The 20,432-nt window shown below is 43.9% G+C and overlaps 1 protein-coding gene across 5 annotated transcripts in view; it reads right to left on the bottom strand.

The window, feature by feature from the left end:
- Positions 1-18,216, bottom strand: part of Kdm4a (lysine demethylase 4A) — a 66,410-nt gene extending 48,194 nt beyond the window's left edge. Inside the window, exons 1-6 of one of the 5 annotated variants that reach the window (XM_023707856.1) lie at positions 18,108-18,216; positions 17,467-17,592; positions 14,980-15,156; positions 12,201-12,376; positions 7,501-7,615; positions 5,946-6,139 (exon numbers count right to left, since the gene is read on the bottom strand). In XM_023707856.1, coding sequence (XP_023563624.1) covers positions 5,946-6,139; positions 7,501-7,615; positions 12,201-12,376; positions 14,980-15,117 — 623 coding nt within the window. In that variant the 5' untranslated portion in view covers positions 15,118-15,156; positions 17,467-17,592; positions 18,108-18,216. Of the gene's footprint in view, positions 1-5,945; positions 6,140-7,500; positions 7,616-12,200; positions 12,377-14,979; positions 15,157-16,387; positions 16,473-17,466; positions 17,593-17,741; positions 17,880-18,107 lie in introns of those variants that run through there. The other 4 variants (XM_023707855.1, XM_023707857.1, XM_023707858.1 and 1 more) reach the window with 4 other exon arrangements.
- Between the last annotated feature and the right edge of the window lie 2,216 nt (positions 18,217-20,432).

The raw sequence follows: 20,432 nt of genomic DNA, 5'->3' as shown, positions 1-20,432 counted from the left end.
ATGCAGAAAAAGCTTTTAACAAAGTCTAGCACAATTCATGATAAAAACCCTACAGAAAATTGGGCTGGGGAGACAGCTCAGCAGTCTAAGCACCCGCCTGGTAAGTGCAAGGACCCAAGTGCGATCCGCAGTGCCACATGCCAAGCTGGTGGCACATGCCTATGATCCCAAGGCTGAGTAGACTGAGACAGTAGGATCACTATAAGGCTGAACTGCACAGTCAGACCCTGTGACCAATAAAAAATAAATAAATAAAAGAACCTACAAAAATTGGGATAAATGGGCATGATCTCAGTTTGATAAAAGCCACCTCTGACAAAACAACATCATAGTAAATTTACGAAAACTGAAAGCTTTCACTGTAAAGTCAGGAACACAACAAGGATATTCACTGTCACCCATTTTTAAAAATAGTTCCAGAGGGCTGGCAAGACCAGGGTTCAATCCTTGGTGTGCCGTGTGGGGTGTGCTGAGTCAGCAATTGAGACTGGACTTGGTGCTGTGCCCCTATAATCCCAGCACTTGGGAGGCTGAAAACAGAAGGATCACTATGCGTCCGATCTGGGTAATGACATCCTGTAGACCCTGTACTAAATACATAAAAATAAATATATAAATATAGTCCTAGAAACTTTAACCAGAGTAATTAGTCAAGAGAAAGAAATAAAAGGAATAAGGATAGGAAAGAAGTTAAATTATCCTTATTTGTTTTTTGTTCTTTTGGGGTTTTTTTGGTGGAACCGGGGATTGAACTCAGGCCCTTGTGCTTGCCAGGGAAGTGCTCATTCCACTGAGCCATCTCCCTGGCCCCTAATTATCCTTATTTGCAAATGACATGATACTCTATAACTCTATATAAAAGACCCCAGAAATTCCACAGAAAGACTTCTAGCTTTAATGACCAAATTCAGTAGCTGGATACAAAGTCAATGCTCAAAAATTAGTAGCCAGTGGCTGGAGATTTAGCTCTGTGACACAGTACTTGCCTGGCAAGCATGAGGTCCTGAGTTTGAGTCCCAATCTCCCTAAAAATGAAAATAAAAATCCACAGCTTTCCTGTACACAAATAACAAACTCATAGAGAAATTAGGAAAACATGGGGGCTGGTGAGATGGCTCAGTGATCTAAAGCACCTACTTAGAACAAGCTTAGCCAAGCACAGGACCGGCGGTTCAATCCCCCAGCACCACATGCCAGCCAGCCCCGCTCCCTGGTGGGCTGAGCTGCCCCCCACACACAAATAAATAAATAAAATTAAAAAAAAAAAGAAAAGAAATTAGGAAAACAATATCTTCCACAATAACATCCAAACAAGTGAAATAACTAGGAATCAATCTAATGAAGGAAATAAAAGACTTCTATATTAAAAACTACAGTACTTTGAAAAAGGAGATTGAAGAGAATTATCTAAGAAACAAAACTACAGTTCTCTGAAAAAGGAATTTGAAAGGATATCAGAAAATGGAATGACGCCAGATACGGTGGCACATGCCTATAGTCCCAGCACTTGGGAAGCTGAGGCAAGAGTATCATTGGGAGTTCGAGACCAGCCTGGGCTATAAAGTGAGCTCAAGGCCACCCTGGCCTGCACAGCTACACCATGTCTCAAAAAGACAAAAAAGAAAATGGAAAGATATCCTATGATCTTGAGTAGGAAGAACCAATAGAGTAAAAATGGTTACTAAAATCCAAAATCGTTATACAAATTTAATGCAAAGCCTAATCAATGCCAATAGCATATCTCACAGGATTAGAGAAAACACTCCTAAAATTCATTGGGAACCAGAAGAAACCTAGAATAACAAAGGCAATTCTGGCAACAAAGGGAAGGCAGGAGGCATCACAATTCCTGACTTAAAACTGTACTGTAAAGGTACTGTGATAAAAAAAAAAAAAAAAAAAAAACAACCATAGATCAGCAGCATAAATGTCTACATGGCAAGTGCAAGGAGAGTTCAATCCCCATACCAAAAACATAACAGATCAGAGGCACTGATTAGAAGATACAGAAACAAGGGGCCGGGGAGATAGCTCAGTGGAATAAGCGCTTCACTGGGAAGCTCAAGGGCCTGAGTTCAATCCCCGGGTTCCACAAAAAAAAAAAAAAAAGAAGAAGATACAGAAACAACTCCACACATATTCAGCCATCTTATCTTTGACCAAGAAACTAAACACCTTTATTGGAAAAAAGCCAGCCTTTTTAATAAGTGGTGATAGAAAAACTGCCTTTTCACATATTGAAGACTAAAACTAGATCCCATATTTCTCACCATCCACTAAACTAAAATCAAAATGGATAAAGTTCTAAATATTAAAATAGAAACACTAAATTTACTGGAAGACAGAATAGGCTAAACTTTTGAAAATACTCCTGTAGGCAAAGATTTTATGAACAAAAAATGATTGCACAGGAACTATCACAATCAACAATGGGGATCTGATCTTATTAAAAGGATTTTGCATAGCAAGGAAAACCAACAGAGTGAAGAGATAACTCAATGTGTGAAAAAAAAAATTTCCACCTGTTTCTCGGATGAAGAACTAATATCTAAAATATATAAAGCACTCAAAATTTTAAGTCAGGCCCCTAAATTCAAAGATTCAATCCAAAAATGGGCATTGGGAATGAATAGGAACTGCTCAGATAAAGAAGTATGAAGAACAAATAAATATATGAAAAGATGTTCATCATGGGACATTCAAGAAATACAAATTAAAACAATGCTGAGATTCCATCTCACTGCAGAAAGATTCAGGTATTTGAAAAAAAAAAAAAAAGAAAGATTCAGGTATTATCAAGAAAGCAACCAATAAAAAAATAAATAAATAAAAATAAATAAAGCAACCAATAAAAAATGCTGGTCAGGGGCCGGGAAGATGGCTCAGTCAAATAAGCACTTCCCTGGCAGGCACAAGGGCCTGAGTTCAATCCCTGATTCTGGGGAAAAAAAAAAAAAATGCTGGTAGGGCTGCAGGGAAAAAAGAACCCTTCTCCAGTATTGATTAGACTATAGACTGGTTCAACCACTGTGGAAATTAGTATGGAGTTTCTCAGAAAACTAAAACTAGACATTCCATTCAACCCAGCTATCTTCTGAAGGAATTAAAAACACACTGCATTGATATATGCAAAACCATGTCTATACTGGCAGTTTATAATAGCTAAATCTTGGAAATAGCCCAAATGCCCATCAACCAATGAGTGGACAAAAAACATGTGGGAGTTGTTTATACAACGGAATACTATGTCATAAAGGACAGGCTTGAGACATTTCTAGCTAAGTGGATGAACCTTGAGACCATACTCTTCAGGGAAATGAACTGGACACACATGTTTAAGTACTACACTGTTTCTTGCGTGTGAGAAGCCAAAAACTCAGATAAGGACCAAAATGTATAACAGATACTGGAACATGGGAAAAATGTTCAAATGAACAAGGGAACAATGGTGGGGGCAAGAAAAAAGGAAACAAAGCTTTTGTAAATAAGGAGAAGTTGAAGGGAGAGGAAGAAAATGGGAAGATATATCATGTACGGTTCAAATGCCCCAAGATGAATGCTATCGTTATGTAGATCTAAAATGTACCAATACTAATTTCAAAAAGAAAAAAGTTCCCAACCCCTAAAAGGAATCCTGAGTAATAACAAACTGCTACAGCAGAAGAGTTAAAAAAAGTATGCAAAATTGAGTGAATTATTTCAGGCATGGTGGCACACACCTATAATCCAAGCGGAGGCTGAACCAGGAGGATCAGTGTGAGTTTCAGACCAGCCTAGAAAACAAAGTGAACTCCAGGCCAGCTTGAAATACATAGTGAGATCCAGCCTCCAAAAAAAAGGCTGGGGCGCCGCAGTGGCTGTAGCACGGGAAGGAGCTGACTTGGGGAGTTCATGTGGCAGGCGACAGCAGTGACCCAGGCCTGGACCTGCCCTGGCAGGAAAGTGTCCTGGGGCATGGGAAGCAGAAGACTGAGGAGGCAGCCCGGCCTGCATGGGGCAAGATGTTGAACATATGGAAGGTGCAGGAGCTGGTAGACAAAGCCACCAATGTGGTTGTGAATTATTCAGAGATTGAGTCTAAGGTTTGAGAAGCAATGAATGATGATCCTTGGGGACCTTCTGGGCACCTCATGGCAGAGACTGCCAAAAACAAGGCTAGGGCTGTAGCTCAGTTGCACAGTGTTTTCCTATCGTGCAGAAGGTCCTGAGTTCGTCCCATAAAGAAAGGAAAAGAAAACCTGAGTGAATTTATTTCTTCTGTATTCACTCAATTAATAAGACATTTACTGTATACTCATCATGAGCTAGAATTTACTATACAAAAGTATCTATTATGGGATTCATGTAATAAAATTTTTAAAAGAACAAAGTTCCCTTATATAACCTCAGTTGTTTAAAAAAAAAAAAAAAAAGTTCCCAGCAACCCCAAAGACCTGACTGGGAAGGTTACAGGAAGCATACAAACTAAGGTGGAGACAGAGGAGAGGCCCAGGGCTCTGGCTCCCCATGTGCTCTGCACCCACTTTTTCCTCATCTGCATGAAAGCTATACTGATTACCCAATAATTAATTACTCCTCCACCCGCCAGATGTCTAGGCATCACAGAAGCTGCTCTTCATAAAACACGACAGGGAAAATGGGAGAACAGCTAGACTATTTAAAACTTCTTCCAAATTATTCAACTTTGTATTCTGAAACACAGGAATCATTTAGCCCTCATAATCCATCCTAAAGGTTATTTTGGCCAGGTGCAGTGGTGCATGCCTGTGGTCCCAGGGCTGGGGAGGCTGAAGCAAGAGGAACTGCTTGAGCTCAGGAAGTGGTGGCCAGCCTGGGCAACACAGTAAAAGCCCACACAAAACAAAAAACTGTCTTCCCAAACAGCTTCATTGTTGAACAAAACAGAAGAAAAGTCACCTCACCTTAAGGGCTCTGAGACCCATCAGACAACCTTGCTCAAAAACTCCCATTTCATTTTTTTTTTTTTTTTTTTTCTTTTTTTTGCGGAACTGGGGATTGAACTCAGACCCTTGCACTTGCTAGGGAAGTGCTTATTCCACTGACCCATCTCCCTGGCCCCTCCCATTTCATCTTTTGTTTTGTTTTTTGAGACAGGGTCTCACTATATAGTTTAGCCTGGCCTTGAACTCACTATGCAACCCTGCGTGGCCTTGAACTCAAGATAATCCTCCAGCCTCAGCCTCCTCCGTACCCACTGCTTGCCCTTCAAAGCCTTCCCTGCACTCCACTGTGCTACTCAACTTCCTGCTTCCTGTCTCCTCCAGGTGGGAAGGTGAGGACTTCATCTGCCTGGCTCACTGCTGGCCCAGCACCTTCAGTAAAAGGCTAACACTGGGGACAGGGCAGTGTGGCCGAGAACAGAACCATCCGTCTCACAAGACTCACACCATCCCAGAGAACAGGAAACACTTGCTGAGCAGTCTCTTGGATCCACAACTGTGTTAAGCAGACTGCTGCTCATTAAAAAAAGGTTTCCATGCAGAAAAGAAAGCTTTCTATCATCAGAAACAATGACTTCAGTCTATGAAGCCTCTGTAAAAAATCCCCTGGAGGGGCTGGGGAGATGGCTCAGTAGAATAAGCACTTGCCTGAGTTCAATCCCCGGTTCTGCCCCCCAAAATTAATAAATAAATAAAGACAAAAATAAAAAAATCCCTTGGGATTTAGAAAAAGCAGTGAGTCCAACTGACAGTCCCAAGGCTCCTGGTAAGTCAGGCAACACTGGCTTTTGCACAACAGGCTGCACGCCTCTTTTCAAAGCCTTCCTCCTCCAAGCATGTCCATGCTCCTACACCATCTTATTACCTATCTCAAGGGCAGGATGCCAGCTCTACCCAAAAATTATGCACCAGTATCTGCACTGTAACCCACACAGAGGTGCTTCCCAGGGAAGAAGGCCAGCGCCAAGGGCCGGCTGACGTTACCAGGACTTGGGCTCTCCGAAGTGCAGGTAGTTGATGCTGTACAGGTCCATGTCTTCCGTGTGCCAGGCAAAAGACGTCTTCCACATGCCAAAATACAAGTATGGGGTGTTCACACCCTCAATGGTGATCCCACTCTCCTTTTCCACCAAGTCCAAGATGGTCTTCAGCCGGCCAATGTTCCATTCATCCACATGCTGCAGAGGAAGGACAAGCTGGAGCAGTCACATTTTAGGGTAAACTGAGGCTCTGAATCTGCACACCACCTAGAAGGCCTCGGGTGAGCTGTCACCCCCAACAACACAGCACCCCCATCATTCTCACAGCTAAAATGGGAACAGATCCATTATGCCTCAAAGGGGAAAATGCTGCCCCGAACAAACACCACCTGCAAATGGGAAGCTGAGTAAGGGGATGATCACCCGATCTGAACCCCAGAAGGAAGACTGAATAGGAGCTAAAGAAACAACTCAAGTAGAAATCTTCAGGCTATTTAAAAGTTAAAAGAAAATCTAGGGGCCGGGGAGATGGCTCAGTAAAATAAGCATTTGCCTGGCAAGCACAAGGGCCTGAGTTCAATCCCCGGTTCCACAAAAAAAAAGAAAAAAAGAAAATCTAACAAAGGAAAAGATAGGAATTAACTATGGTAATAACATGGCTTTTCTCATTCCTATTTCCTCAGAGCCAAGTCCTCACTGTCATTTTATGTGCTGGCCCAGGGTCCTGTGCCCTCCCTCGGCATGACCCTGTCTGTGGACCTTCACAGCATCTTCCCAACCTTCATCCCTAGAAACTTCACTCCTACCGTTCCCCAAAATGGTTGTCACAAACTTCAAATTTCATTTGTAAATAAATTCTTGCAGCCAGTCACAGCAGCACAGGGCTATAATCCCAGCACTCAGGAGGCTGAGGCAGGCAGCTATTTGGGAGTTTAAGGCCAGGCTGGGCTACCTAGCATGATTTTGTCTCTAAATATTTAAACAAAATACTTTCTGCTCCAAAATTATTCTGCATGATAATCCAGAAATGCCCCACTGACTGACTGACCACACAAAGGCAAACCCAGCTACCCCCACTCTGTCACAGAGGCAGTTCTTTGGGCCAAAAAGAACCCATGCCAGGCCAAAGCCACTTGGTAAAAAACCTTTGCTACAGAATCCTGCGTGAATTTTGAAAAATCTAAGTACAATCTGATGTCTTAAACATACATCCCTTTCATTAGCTGAGTCAGGGATGATGCTTTCCCCTCTGCAGAAGCCACAGGGCTTCTTCCCCATCATTTCATCTTCTGAGATCCATCCCACCCACTCCATCATCCACCACCCACAGACCAGGCTCACAGCCTCTGAAAAGAACAGGAGACCACTCAATTCACATGCAGAGTGCGAGAAAGAAAGTGCAGTCACATGCAAAAACACCAACCATTAAGTCAGTAAAGGCACCTCAGTCAGGGGGAGATCATTCATTTGTTCCTTCAGCCATTCACCAGAAAGCTTTTAAATGCCTACTAAGTGCAGGGGTGGGGGGTGAAGCTGGGAGGGTTTCAAGGGAGGCCTACCTTTTCATAGAGAGTACCATTCACATCCGCACCATAGATGGGAGGATTAAATGTGAGGTTCTTCCAATACTTTCGCTCAAGCTCTTCAAACTCACTATAGCGTGGGGTACAGTACCTTTTAAAGTAAAAAGCAGCATTAGCCACTTACAGGGAAGTCATAAAAATGAACAATGTAAAATGCAATCTCCTTTTCCAGGGGCAAGAAGACATTTCAAATGAACCAGACACAATCTTGATCTCCAAGCCACTAGTAATATCCCTCACATGGGGCCCTAGGAAGGACTTGTAGGTACACACTTGAACCCATCCTCCTTTAGGGGTCCTCTGAAAACAGGCTACTTATATTACACCCTGCTACTTTCAGGCATAGCCTGGCCCACTGGGAGAAAATGAGCTTACAAACATTTGAGCATCAGGGACCCAAATCCCTACATAGCCACAGACAACAAGCCAGCATCAAACGGGCACCATGAGGCACAACTGTAATCCCAGCACTCTCGCAGACTGAGGCAGAAGGACCTCAAGTTTGAGCCCAGCCTGGGCAACTTGGTGAGACCCTGTCCCAAAATAAAAAATAAACAGAGACAGAGATTTGAATCCCAAATACCATCAAAAAAACAATTCCAGGGGGCCTGCCCATTAGCTCAGGTATTTAAGGGCCTGCTGAAACAAAGCTGTCAAGCTCAGGATGCTGTGGTTGGATCCCCTCATCCTCAAACCAGACCTGCCCTTATGGCATCCTGAGCAGCCCCGCCCTCCCCCAAAACTCGTTCTGCCATTTTGGGGCCAGGGAGATGGTTCAGTAGAATAAGTGCTTCCCTGGCAAGCACAAGAGCCTGATGTCAAATATCCCCAGTTCCACAAAAAAAAAAAAAAAAAAAAAAAACATTTCCAGCCCAAATGTAGAGCAGAAGCTGGGTAACAAACAGCCCTAGTGGGAGCGAAGCCATTCGGAGGCTCCCTCTATAGTCCTAAAGCCCTAAGCAGTGACTAACAATCAACAAAACACTGCAGAAAAACAACATATCTCAGTAAAACTATAATCCAAAAACATAAAAATATATTTTTACATATGAACTATTCCACTTAGGGAAATATACATGTACTTAAATATATTTATACAGGATATATACCTAAAGCCATAAAAATATCTACACTCCTATCTCTAGTCCTTAATAATCACATACTGAGGACCAGGGACATAGCTCAGTACATAGCACTTGTCTGGCAAGCATGAGGTCATGAGTTCAATTCCACAAAAAAAAAAAAGAAATCACATACTGAGTATTCCAAAACATTTTTTTAAAATCTCACACCATTTAAAAGTTAGTATGCTGGGGCCGGGGAGATAGCTCCGTGGAATAAGCGCTTCCCTGGCAAGCGCAAGGGGCTGAGTTCAATCCCCGGTTCCGCCCAAAAAAAAAAAAAAGTTAGTATGCAACCTTTTCCCTCCTCCCTACTGGGGATTGAACCCAGGTGCTTCATACTCAGCTATATCTCTAACTCATTTTGGGGAGACAGTTGAAAGAGGCTTTCCCCTAAATCGCCCAGGCTGGACTCATTATTTTTCAGTCTCAGCATTGGAACTCCAAGCTTGTACCCAGGCCCAGCCTATGCAGCATTTGAAGAGTAATAAACGAACCTTATGGTACATGAAAAAAATGGGGAAAACTAATACATACTATAACTAAAACAGCAAAAGAAAAAAAGTTATGAATGGATAAAAAGTAGACATGAAGACTAATATGAAATGGTGTAGAGATGATAAGAATGAATGAAAAAGCAATCTTTAATATAGTGTTACTTTTTGGATTTTGTTCTTTATTTTTGGGAATCAAACCCAGAGGCTCATGCATGCTAGGCAAATGTTCTACCAAGGTTGACATATCCCCAGCCTATGTGTGTGTGGTTGGTTTCTTTTGTTTTTGATATTTGAGACAGGGTCTCCCTATGTACCCTACCTAGGCTTGCCTCCTGGCTCAGCCTCCCAAGTGCTGGGATTATAAGTGTGTACTACCACACCCAACAGTGCTTTCTATGTTACTATTAACCTAGTGAAAAATAAGTAGTACAAAATTCATGTTCTCTTTGAAATGTAACTCCCGTCTTCAACTGATCTGTTATATAAGGTATGGTGCTAAAGATGGACCTCCCTGGGTTCAATCCTCAGTACTACAATAAAAACCCAAAAGTATCAAGGTGAAAGGAACAAAGATAGGGCTGGTTAACTTAAAAGGAAAAGAAAACGAAGGGGCCGGGGAGATGGCTCAGTGGAATAAGTGCTTCCCTGGCAAGCGCAAGGGCCTAAATTCAATCCCCAGTTCCACAAAAAAAAAAAAAAAAGAAAACGGTATGGTGGTGCATGCCTGCAATGCCAGCTTCTCAAGATGTGAAGGTAGGAGGACCGAAGCCAGTGCGGGCAACTGGGCAAGACCACGCTGAAGATGAAGTTAAAGGGAAGCGGGTGCTGATGCTGCAGCTCAGTGATCCCTGATTCAATCTCCAGAACTACAAAGGAGATGAAAGAAAAGGCAGCTCAAGGCAAAGAAAGACTCTGGGTTCAAACCCCTACATGTCAGAAACAAAGCAAACAAACAAAAGGAGCATCAAAGCCAAATGAAGGAAACACAAAATTAATTCACTGTGGGTCTACAATGGGGATTAAGAGCAAAATATTAAAAACAACAAAGGCAAAACATTGAAAACAGGACTAAACAAAGACAATTTTGAGATAATATTGTAAGCATGAAAAAGAATAGGGTGATAGAAAACAATTAGCATGTTATTGATCCTCATTTTGTTAATATCAAAATAGAAATGACAGACATGGTGACATAATACTATAATCCCAGCTACCTTCTAGAAGCTAAGGCAGGGGATTGCAAATTCAAAGTCAGCCTGAGAAACTTAGGGAGCCTGTTACAGCTTGGGTCTAAATATCCCCAGCGCTGCCTGCGGTCATAGGGGACAGGCTTTTCACAAATCTACAGTGCGTGACTGATTCCTGGTCCAAGGATTAAGGGTCTGAGTAAGGTGGGTAGCCTGCATACAATAGATGGGACTGGAAAAAGGCTCACCCTTTCCCTTTCCTTGTTGCTCCTGCTGTTTTCCACTACCATAAACTGCTGCCCTCTGCCATCTGCCACCCTGCCTCGGCGCCAGCTGATTATGGACTGAAACCTCCACTACCTGTGAGCTTAAATAAACTTTTCCTCCCTTTACTTGGGGGGTCATATCAACTACTCTATTTAGGGAACTGTCTCAAAAAAAAAGCCCAAGGGGCTGGGGAGATGGCTCAGTGGAATAAGGGCTTCCCTAGCAGGCACAAGGGTCTGAGTTCAATCCCCGGTTCCGCCAAAAAAAAAAAAAAAAGCCCTATCTCAAAATAAAAAGGGGCTAAAGTGGCTCAGTGGCAGAGCTCTCCTCAGTTCAACCCCCAGGATCACAAAAAACAGAAAGGAGGGGCTAGGGAGAGAGCTCGGTAGAATAAGTGCTTGTCTGGCAAGCGCAAGGGCCTGAATTCAATCCCCGGTTCCATCAAAAAAAAAAAAAAAAAAAAAAAACCAGAAAGGAGACAGCAGCTGTAAGCATGCAGCGGTGTGGCAATGATGAAAGATGCAGAATCCCAGATAAGACAAACTACTAAATCCACTTTTTGATAGGTGACATCAACATATCCAGCAAAATATCTTTTTGAACCATGTCCAACTTTTTCCTGTGTAATTACAGAAGTCACCCAATTCAAAATGAATCCTGCTTCAAGCGGGCAGCGCAGCTCCCTGGCACTGCACTTCCCCAGCATACAAGAGGCTCCGCATCAATCACCAGGACAAGGTAAGGAATTAAGGTTTTAATGCATCACCATTCCTGATGGAATACTGAAACTACTTTTATATAAGAATAAGGACATGTTTATACTAGAACATAGATCTGAGAGGAGGAAATGGTTCTATCAAAAGAGCCAGCAGGCCTGATAATACATGACTATAAACCTACGCTCCAAGAGGCCGAGGCAGGCAGATTCCAAGTTTGATCCCAGCCTGGGTGATTTAGTGATTTAGCAAGAACCTGTCTCAAGTAAAAATAAAATAAAATAAAAATTTTAAATGACTTCAGATGCCAGGTGTGGTGGCACATGTCTATAATTCCAACACTCAGGAGGGTGAAGCACATGAATCACTGCGAGTCTGAGACCAGCGTGGGCTACAAAGTGAGCTCAAACCAGCCTGAATTACATAGTGAGAACCCGTGTCAAAAAGACAAAGATAAAATAAAATAAAAGTGACTTTAATATAGCTCAGTGCAAAAATCCCTGGGTTCAATCCTCAGCACCATTAGAAAAAAAAAAGGGAGGAGAACAGAAGATAAAACTGATGGAACTGTTCTTTAGTAGAAAAGAAGCAGGGGCCGGGGAGATGGCTCAGTAGAATAAGCGCTTCCCTGGCAAGCGCAAGGGCTTGAGTTCAATCCCCAATTCCACCAAAAAAAGAAAGGAAGAAAAGAAAACAAAAGAAAAGAGGGGCCGGGGAGATGGCTCAGTAGGATTAAACGCTTGACTGGCAAATGCAAGTATCTGAGTTCAATCCCCAGTTCCGCCAAAAAAAAAAAAAAAAAAAGAAAGAAAGAAAAGGAGACTTGGAGATGCCTCTGAAAATGACACTAGGCTCTAGAAGCCATGACAGGGAAGTATCTCCACTCACTTATCACTGTTGGCAATCTTGCGGAACTCTCGAACAGTCATGGCTTTCTTCTGTATGTTGTACTGAGTAAAGAGGCCAGACTGCCCCGTCACCAGCTGCTGGATGGGCGCAGGAATGACCAGGTCATCAATATCATCATAGGATGCTCGTGGCTTCCACTCTTTTGGGGGGACAACCTTACAGTGAACACAAAAATAGAAAAAAATACAGTAAGCCAGAATTCAACAACTGTGTAGGCTACTGAGCCAGAGTCCATTTTCCTAGAAAGGGACTTTCACTGAGACATGCTAATCCAAACACAGAAATCCACACTGCCATGCTAATCCTCATCCAGTTCTGCTATCAATGAGCAGCCTAGTTTCTAACAGCCTAACATCTGGAATAAACATGTGTTCTCACCCTCAGTATCTTCTCAGGTTGAAAAGTTGATTCTTTCTCACCTAACAGTTCACTGCTCTATTTTTTAAAAAAAAAAAAGTAAAAGGCAAAACCTAGTTTTACCTGCTTGGTCAACTTTCACACACCAGCAGCAGTAAAAAAACTTAACATTAATTTTTTTCTCCAGAGCAAGGATCTACTAGAAGTAGATACAGGACTCAAGAGTGGAGTGCAGGTATTGAGAGAAGGCACCAAAAAGCTTAACATCCTAAAAAGCCTAATCTTGTAACCCTTTTTGTTTTGTTTTGATGTGCTAGGGGCAGACATGCTAGGCAAGCCTTGGCCCTTAAAACCTTAACTTTATGGGGCTTTCCTGTAATGGGGCATGCCTGTAATCCAGCACATGGGAGGCTGAAGCAGGAGAATCCCTGCGCGTTCAAGGCCAGCCTGAACTACGGTGAGACTCTGTCTAAAAAAAAAAACCTTAATGCTGAATAAAGTAAAGTAGATCCACTCTATGAAACACTATACAGCTTCTTTGAAAAATTAATGAATACTGTATGCTACATTTTATGCAAACAGAAAAAAAAAATAAGATGGATATAGTAGCACATGCCTGTAATCCCAGCACTTGGGAGTCTGAGGCAGGAGGATCACTGCGAATATGACAATAGCCTGAGCTATATAGTGCAAGGCCATGCTGAACTACACATCAAGACCCTATCTCGGGGCCAGGGAGATGGCTTAGTAGAGTAAGTGCTTCCCTGGCAAGCGCAAGGGCCTGAGTTCAATCCCTGGTTCCGCCAAAAAAAAAAAAAAAAAAAAAAAAAAAGACCCTATCTCAAAAATTTGAAAAAAGAATAAAAACAGATATATACATGTTTTTATATGTACATATATAGATTCATATACACACAAAAGTACGGGGAAAGAGGTGCTATGAGCCTTTACCTTCTGCTATCATTTTTAAGTATATTTCTATAGCAAGAGTAATAAATTAAAAAGTTATTATGGGGGCTGGTGAGATGGCTCAGTGGTCTAAAGCACCTACTTAGAACAAACTTAGCAAAAACAAAGGGACCACAGTTCAATCCCCCAACACCACATGCCAGCCAGCCCCGCCCCCTGGTGGGCTGTGCTGGCTACACACACAAATAAATAAATTAATTTTAAAAAAAGTTATTATGAAAAGAAATCTTTAAAAATTAAAAAAATAAAGTTATTATGAGAAAAACAAAATGAATCAACATAAGATTACACAGCATGATCCTCTCTCCCCTTTTTTTTTTTTTTTTTTTTTTGTATTTTAGGGAAGGGTCTACAGGGTATTCAGGGTCTCACCACTAGATCAGACTCGTAGTGATCCACCTGTGTTCAGCCTCCCAAGAGCTGGGATTCCAGGTACACCCCACCATGCCCAGTCTCAATCGCTGTCTCAGGACACCCCAGGGGTGGGGCCAGCACAGCAAGCCAGAGGATAGAACACCTGGCCTGAACCCAAGGCCCCTGCCCCTGCGCCTGCGCCTGCTTGAAGGTGCTTTAATCTGACTTTTTTGTTTTTTGAGACAGGGTCTCTCTCTATATCCCGGGCTGGCCTCCAACTCAAGGCAATTCTCTTGCCTCAGCCTCACGAATGCCACAGGATAGGCACAGGCACCGTGCCCAACTGATCCATTCGAACTTACAAACAAAACAGCATCTATGTGTTAGTTTACAATATACATTCCATGTGAACGATAGTATATATGTGAGCAGATCAAAAGGCGCGGAAGGAGCCAGTAGCATTGATTACCTTATGATGACACTGGAAAGGGCAGGTGAAGATCGCTCTTTACAGAACGTCTCTAACAAGATTTTTTGTGCAATTTTTCATCTAGTACAGTATAAATAAATCAACAGAAGTGCTGAGAAGCTGCCCTGCAGGCTTGCAGCTCTGCGCGCTAGAGAGCCCAGCAGCAGCTCTCTGCATGCAGGACTGTGCTCAGCCATGTAATCAATATCCTTGTGTTTTGGGTTTTTTTTTTTTTTTTCATACTGAATAAGTGACACATTCATGTGGTGAAAAATTAAAATCACCAATGCCATTCTAAGAAGCTTTCCTCTTTCTTTTGAGACAGTGTCCAGGCTAGCCTCAAACTCACAGCAATCTTCCTGCCTCAGCCTCCTAAAATGCTGGGATTACAGGCAGGTATCACCAAGTCCAGCTCAAGAACCTTTCCTCTTATCTAAAAGAAGAGATGCTTTTTGATGTTAACAACCGGGAGTTAATTTGCAAATGAACAGAACACACTAAGTCATTGTCCCACCCAACTTTCAGTGAGATGCAGTTCTAGACTTCAGGTGGAAGAAAAATCTTAGTGCCACAAGGTCGCAAAAGGCACTAAGTAATCCCACTCCTTACCTTGGCTAATCCAGCCCTGTGAGCACCTTGAGATTCAATGTAAGCAATATATCGACTGAAGTTCCGGAACTCATCCATGGTGGGGTAGAAGGTCATTATCCGAGCACTGGGATTCAGGGTTTCAGATTCAGAAGCCATTTTCCCTCTTTTCTGAGGTCACTTTGGTTAGAGAATAATCTAAAGAAGTACATTAAGAGCAGAAAATTATACAAAATGTTACTAAAATTGAATGCTGGCAGTGTCAGCACTGAAAATAGTAACAGAACACAGAAATTCTGAAGTATTAAGACCTCACACCTAGAAACTGCCTCCAGGAAAGTTATTTAAATGAACTAGAAGTCAACAGAGGACAAAAGCCCCTGCTTCAAAAGAATCTGAGGTTGGGGCTGGTGAGATGGCTCGGTGGTCTAAAGCACCTACTTAGAACAAGCTAAACTACGCAAAGCACAGGGACCACAGTTCAATTTCCCCAGTACCACATGCCAGCCAGCCCCGCCCCCTGGTGGGCTGAGCTGGCCACACAAACACAAAATAAATAAATAAAGAAAGAAAGAAAGAAAGAAAGAGGGAGGAAAAAAAAAAAAGAATCTGAGGCATTAAACCTGTACCTATTTAAATTCAATTCAACAGAACATTGTTTCAGCTACAAAGAAAAGGTAAATGGTCCTACAGCTACTCATGAGCATCCCGATTTTCTTCACGTTACTCCTATATACACTTTGATAACTGCTTAAGATATTAAACATAGTACACTACAATCTGATTTTTAAAGTAAACAATGTGTTCTTTTCTCCCGCACAGATTTAGAACAGGATTCTAAAAATAAACTTGGCTACAAAATTTCAAAGTTTAAGAGTTAAAAAGTAGCTGGGCATAATGGCAAATGCCTGTAATTCCAGCAAAGGAGGGAAGGGCTGGGGATGAGTTTGAATCCCAGTACAAAAAAGAAAAGGAAATTAATGCTGGAGATCACTGTGACTTCAAGGCCAATGTGAGCTATATAGTAAATTCAAGGACAACTTGAACAATATATAAGACCCTGTCTCAAAAAATAAATAAAAAAAAAAAATTTTAAAAAGCATTCGATGTTAGAATGACTTTAAACTGTTTTGTTTTTGTTTTTGTTTTTAGGACAGTCTCCCTGTGTCTGGCTGTATACTCCAGGCTGGCCTGCAATTCACAGCAGTTCCCCTGCCTCAGCTTCCTGAGTGCTGGGATTACCCAGCACAATTGTAAAACCCTATAGTGAAACTCTTATCTAAAATAAAAGTACAATTTCAGCAGTATTCAAACAAGTTGATTTGCACTGTACCCATAAATCAAAAGGACAAAATTTAAATAGGCAATAAACTGGCAATACAGGGCAAACTTCATAACTGGCCTGCAGAGAGCAAAACAAATACAGTACCTGATTTTTAAAGAAAGGGAACTCCATCATACACCCACTGCTTAATAACATAATAGACCAGTGGTGGTGAACCTCTGGCACATATCCCAAGGTAGTCTGTATCACTGAACGCTCTAACAGGTTCACCATCACTGCCGCAACTGAAAAGGGATAAAGCATTAGTGGGGGGGGGGGGGCTGCCCGTAATCTGAGCACTCTGGAGACTGAGGCAGGAGGATTGATTCCTTTGAGGCCACCCTGGGCTACAAAGTGAGCTCCAGGCCAGCCTGCACTGCGTTGTGAAACCATCTCGAAAGAAAGAATAAGAAAAGGAAAAAGAAAAAGAGAAGCACACGTCAACCGAGGGCAGACCATTCAGAAGGTCCTTTCCTTTACTGAAGCCCCTCACCAAGGGCACAGCGGCAGGGCTGGGGCCCAGCGCAGTCCAAGCTCCCTGGGAGGAAACTGCCCTCAGTCCAATGACGCTCTACTCACCCACCTGGGTGATAGCCTGGAGCAAAAGTGTCAGACAAAGCCCACTTCCCACAACTCCCGGGCTTCCATTCCACCCAAAATAACGTCATTTCTGCCCAGGTGCTTTTCATGAACTTTGCATGGCAGGTACCCTATTACTACTGTTTTACATACCAGGAAATAGACCCCTAGTGCACTTTGCATCACTCCACGTTGCCTAAATCTTTATCTCCACTTGAACCTTGTCTTTTGCGAGGGCATATCCAAGTGTGGAGGAACCTGAAGTTTAATCACGGGGCGGGGGGGGGGGGCTGTTTAAAAAATTCAAAACATCCTCTTTGTAAGTTTTATAAAAACGTACCATCATGTGGATAGAGGATGGAGTCCCCCAACCCCGGGTTGTTTAAGGGGCGAGATGGAGCGTCATTCGCCTCTAGCTCTATTCATCTTTGTGCGCACAGAACCCAGAACAATGCAGGGCAGAGTAAGCACTCAGTAACTGTTGAGTAACTGATTTCCTCACCCTCGCCTCAGTTGTTACCCCCTCCCTCGACCCCTAGGCCTCCCTTCCCCCGGCCTATTCCACAGGGAAAGCTCCGGGCCCATGTCACCTCTTCCGCACCCACCAACAAAGCCGAGTGGTTCAAGAACACCGATTCCACGGTCAGAACTTTGAATGTAGAGCCGGTCTTCGCTACTTATTAACTGAATGACCTTGCCTGTGTGAGCTGGTTGAGTCTCAGTTTCTCCACCTGTAAAATGGGGATCCCAACCCCCTGTCTTACACGGTTGCTATGATTAACTCAAATGATGCAAGCGAAACGCTAAGCACTAGGCCCAGTGCTTAACCATCCCATAAAGGCAGCTGCTACTAACAACTACCTCGAACTCCTGCACCCACCCCAGGTAGCGGCTACCGCGCGTATCCCTTCAAAGGCAGCCCGATTTCCCAAGGTCCTGGAACCTCACCGCATAAAGACCAAGCCCCTCTCGGCCCCGCCGCCCGGGCGAGTGGGGGCCGGCGGCAGGAAGAAGAAAATAAGGCCCAATGGACCCGCCCCCCTCCCCGACGTCCATTGGCCACAAAGAGATTAGAAAGAACCAACCCCAGAACTGACTCTATAAATTCTTTCTCCCATTCGTCCACATACACGCCGATCACTTGACATAAAAACCCACACCCCCCCACTGCCCCTCCCCCAACAAAGCTCACGCTCAAGGGTGCAACAAAAAATCTAAAAAGAATACAAATCCCAGTGTTTCTCACCTAAAGCCCAAAGCCCCAGCAGGGCTCAGGCTCGTTTTCTGCTGTCGCCACTAGCCGATCCTCCAGCTTTTCCACCAGCCGAGAAGACGAAACTCCGCCTCCTAGAGAGTCAGCCCCTGCGCAACCGCACAGGGTCCCGCAGAGTCAACCAATCCAAATGTGGCCGAAAGCTCTCAAACAGCCAATGAGTACGCCCTGCAACCGCCCCAAACTGCAGGCGTACGAGCTGATCAGCCTATGAAAGCCGGCAGGGGTTGTTGCCAGGAGGAAACGCTGTACCACAGGGGACCACGGCCACTGAGCGTCGGCGCTGAATCGCAGAGCTGGCCAATCATAAATGGGCTTCAGGCTCTTGTACCCAATCAAGGTTGAAAGAGGCGAGGACCCAGAAGTAGGCTGGTCGAATAGGTGGGTCAGGGCTGGGAGGTTTTCTTGCGAGGTCTTACCAAAGTGGGGTCCGAGTTTTCTTGGGGTGAGTAGCCTGTTTTCCTGAGATGAAAAGATGATGGGGGTCTTTTTGGAAGCTTTCAGAGTCCAGAAGTCCTGAGAAGGGGGCCATCTTGTCCCGGTTGGCCCAGGATAGTCTCGGTTTTTAAAACAAAAGGCCTACGAGGGTGGAGCGCCCTCGGCAGCCAACGAGTAAGGCCAGTACGTGAAAGCAGCAGCTCCCTCAAGAGAGGAGCCCCGGGGGTCGTTAGAGCTACCGGAGGGAAGCTCTTTCTTAAGGTCATTACGAAGTAGTTTTACACTGAGGGAGCCGCTCTTGGGGCAGCGAGGGAGAGCGTGGGCATCATTAGAGGCTCTCTTGAGGGTGAGGGGATTCCTGGATATCATTAGGAGCAGCTCTTGGGGGTAGTGAGTCACCCCAAGGAGCTCACAGCTTGGGGGGGGGATAGGGAAGGAAGCATCATCGTACACCCACGGGGACACCCTCGAGTCAAACACTGTAATTCGTATGCACTGACAGAGGACTTCATGTGCACACTTAGCCATGGATGAGTGATAGTGTAGTGTCCTGGAAAGAGCTATCTGAAGTCACACCTGTGTTCAAAACTCGCGGATAAGCAGGCATAGAGGCCAGGGATTCGATCCTCCGGCCCTACCGGCCCTGCACCAGGGCGCGCTGAGATGGCAGTTGAGACTAGGAGTGGTGGCATGCGCCTGTAAACCTGTAATCCCAGCTCTTGGGAGGCTGTAAACAGGCAGATCACTATGAGTCAGATCTAGTAGTGAGACCCTGAGCACCCTGTAGACCATTCCCTAAAATACAAAAAAAAAAAAAAACAAAAAACTAGCCTCGCCTGGCATGCATGCCTGTTTTATTACAGCACTCGAGAGCTGAGGTGAGAGCATCACCGCGTGTTTGAATCCAGCCTGGGCTGCATAGTGAGTTCAAGGTCCACATGAACTACACAGCAAGAACCTGGCTAAAAAAAAAAAAAGTTAGGGGCCGGGGTGATGGCTCAGTAGAATAAGTGCTTGCCTGGCAAGCTCAAGGTCCTGAGTTCAATCCCCGGTTCCGGGAAAAAAAAAAAAGTTAATGATAGGTGTGATAGCTCACTCCTGTAACGCCAGAAGTTGAGAAAGTAAAGCCTGAAGCAGGAAGATGGAGAGGTTGAGGCCAGCCTTGTGAGATCCAATCTCAGTGAGCCGCTGAGCACAATTTAGAAAGTTAATTATGTACTTTTTTTTAATCTTGGCAGAACCGGGGATTGAACTCAGGCCCTTGAGCTTGCCAGGCAAGTGCTTTTCTACTGAGCCATCTCCCCGGCCCCATGTACATTTATTGAACTGCGGTAATATTACAAATGTTAGCCCAGGCATGGTGATGCAAGCCTGCTATCCCAGCATTTAGGAAGCTGAGGCAGGAGGATCCCTGTGAGTTTGAGTCCAGCCTGGGCTACATAGTGAGTTCAAGCCCAACTTGAACCACATAGTGAGACTGTCTCAAGAAAACAAACAAGGGCCAGGGAGATAGCTCAGCAGGCGTAAGTGCCTGCCTGGCAAACGCAGTGTCCCTAGTTTGATCCCTGGGACCGCAAAAAAAATACAAAAGTTGTGATGTTGTGCTAAATACCTACACACAAAAATTATGTACATTTACATGTACATTGCCTTTTTTGTCCTTTTCAATTTGGGGATTGAACCCAGGGCCTTCACTCTGGGGTACATCCCTCACCTCCCCTTTTTGAGAAAGGGTTTTGCTGTGTAGTTCAGGCTGGCCACCACATCTTTTCATTTCTATTTTTTATTGGTGGTACCAGGGATCAAACTTGGGACCTTGCATTTGCCAGGCAAACACTTATTCCTTGAGCTATCTCCTGG

Source organism: Octodon degus, unplaced genomic scaffold (genome assembly GCF_000260255.1).
Source record: "Octodon degus isolate 3935 unplaced genomic scaffold, OctDeg1.0 scaffold00315, whole genome shotgun sequence".
NCBI classification, from domain to species: Eukaryota; Metazoa; Chordata; class Mammalia; order Rodentia; family Octodontidae; genus Octodon; species Octodon degus.
Note: the sequence above shows the minus strand (reverse complement) of the source record. Positions and strands in the feature narration are given on the sequence as shown.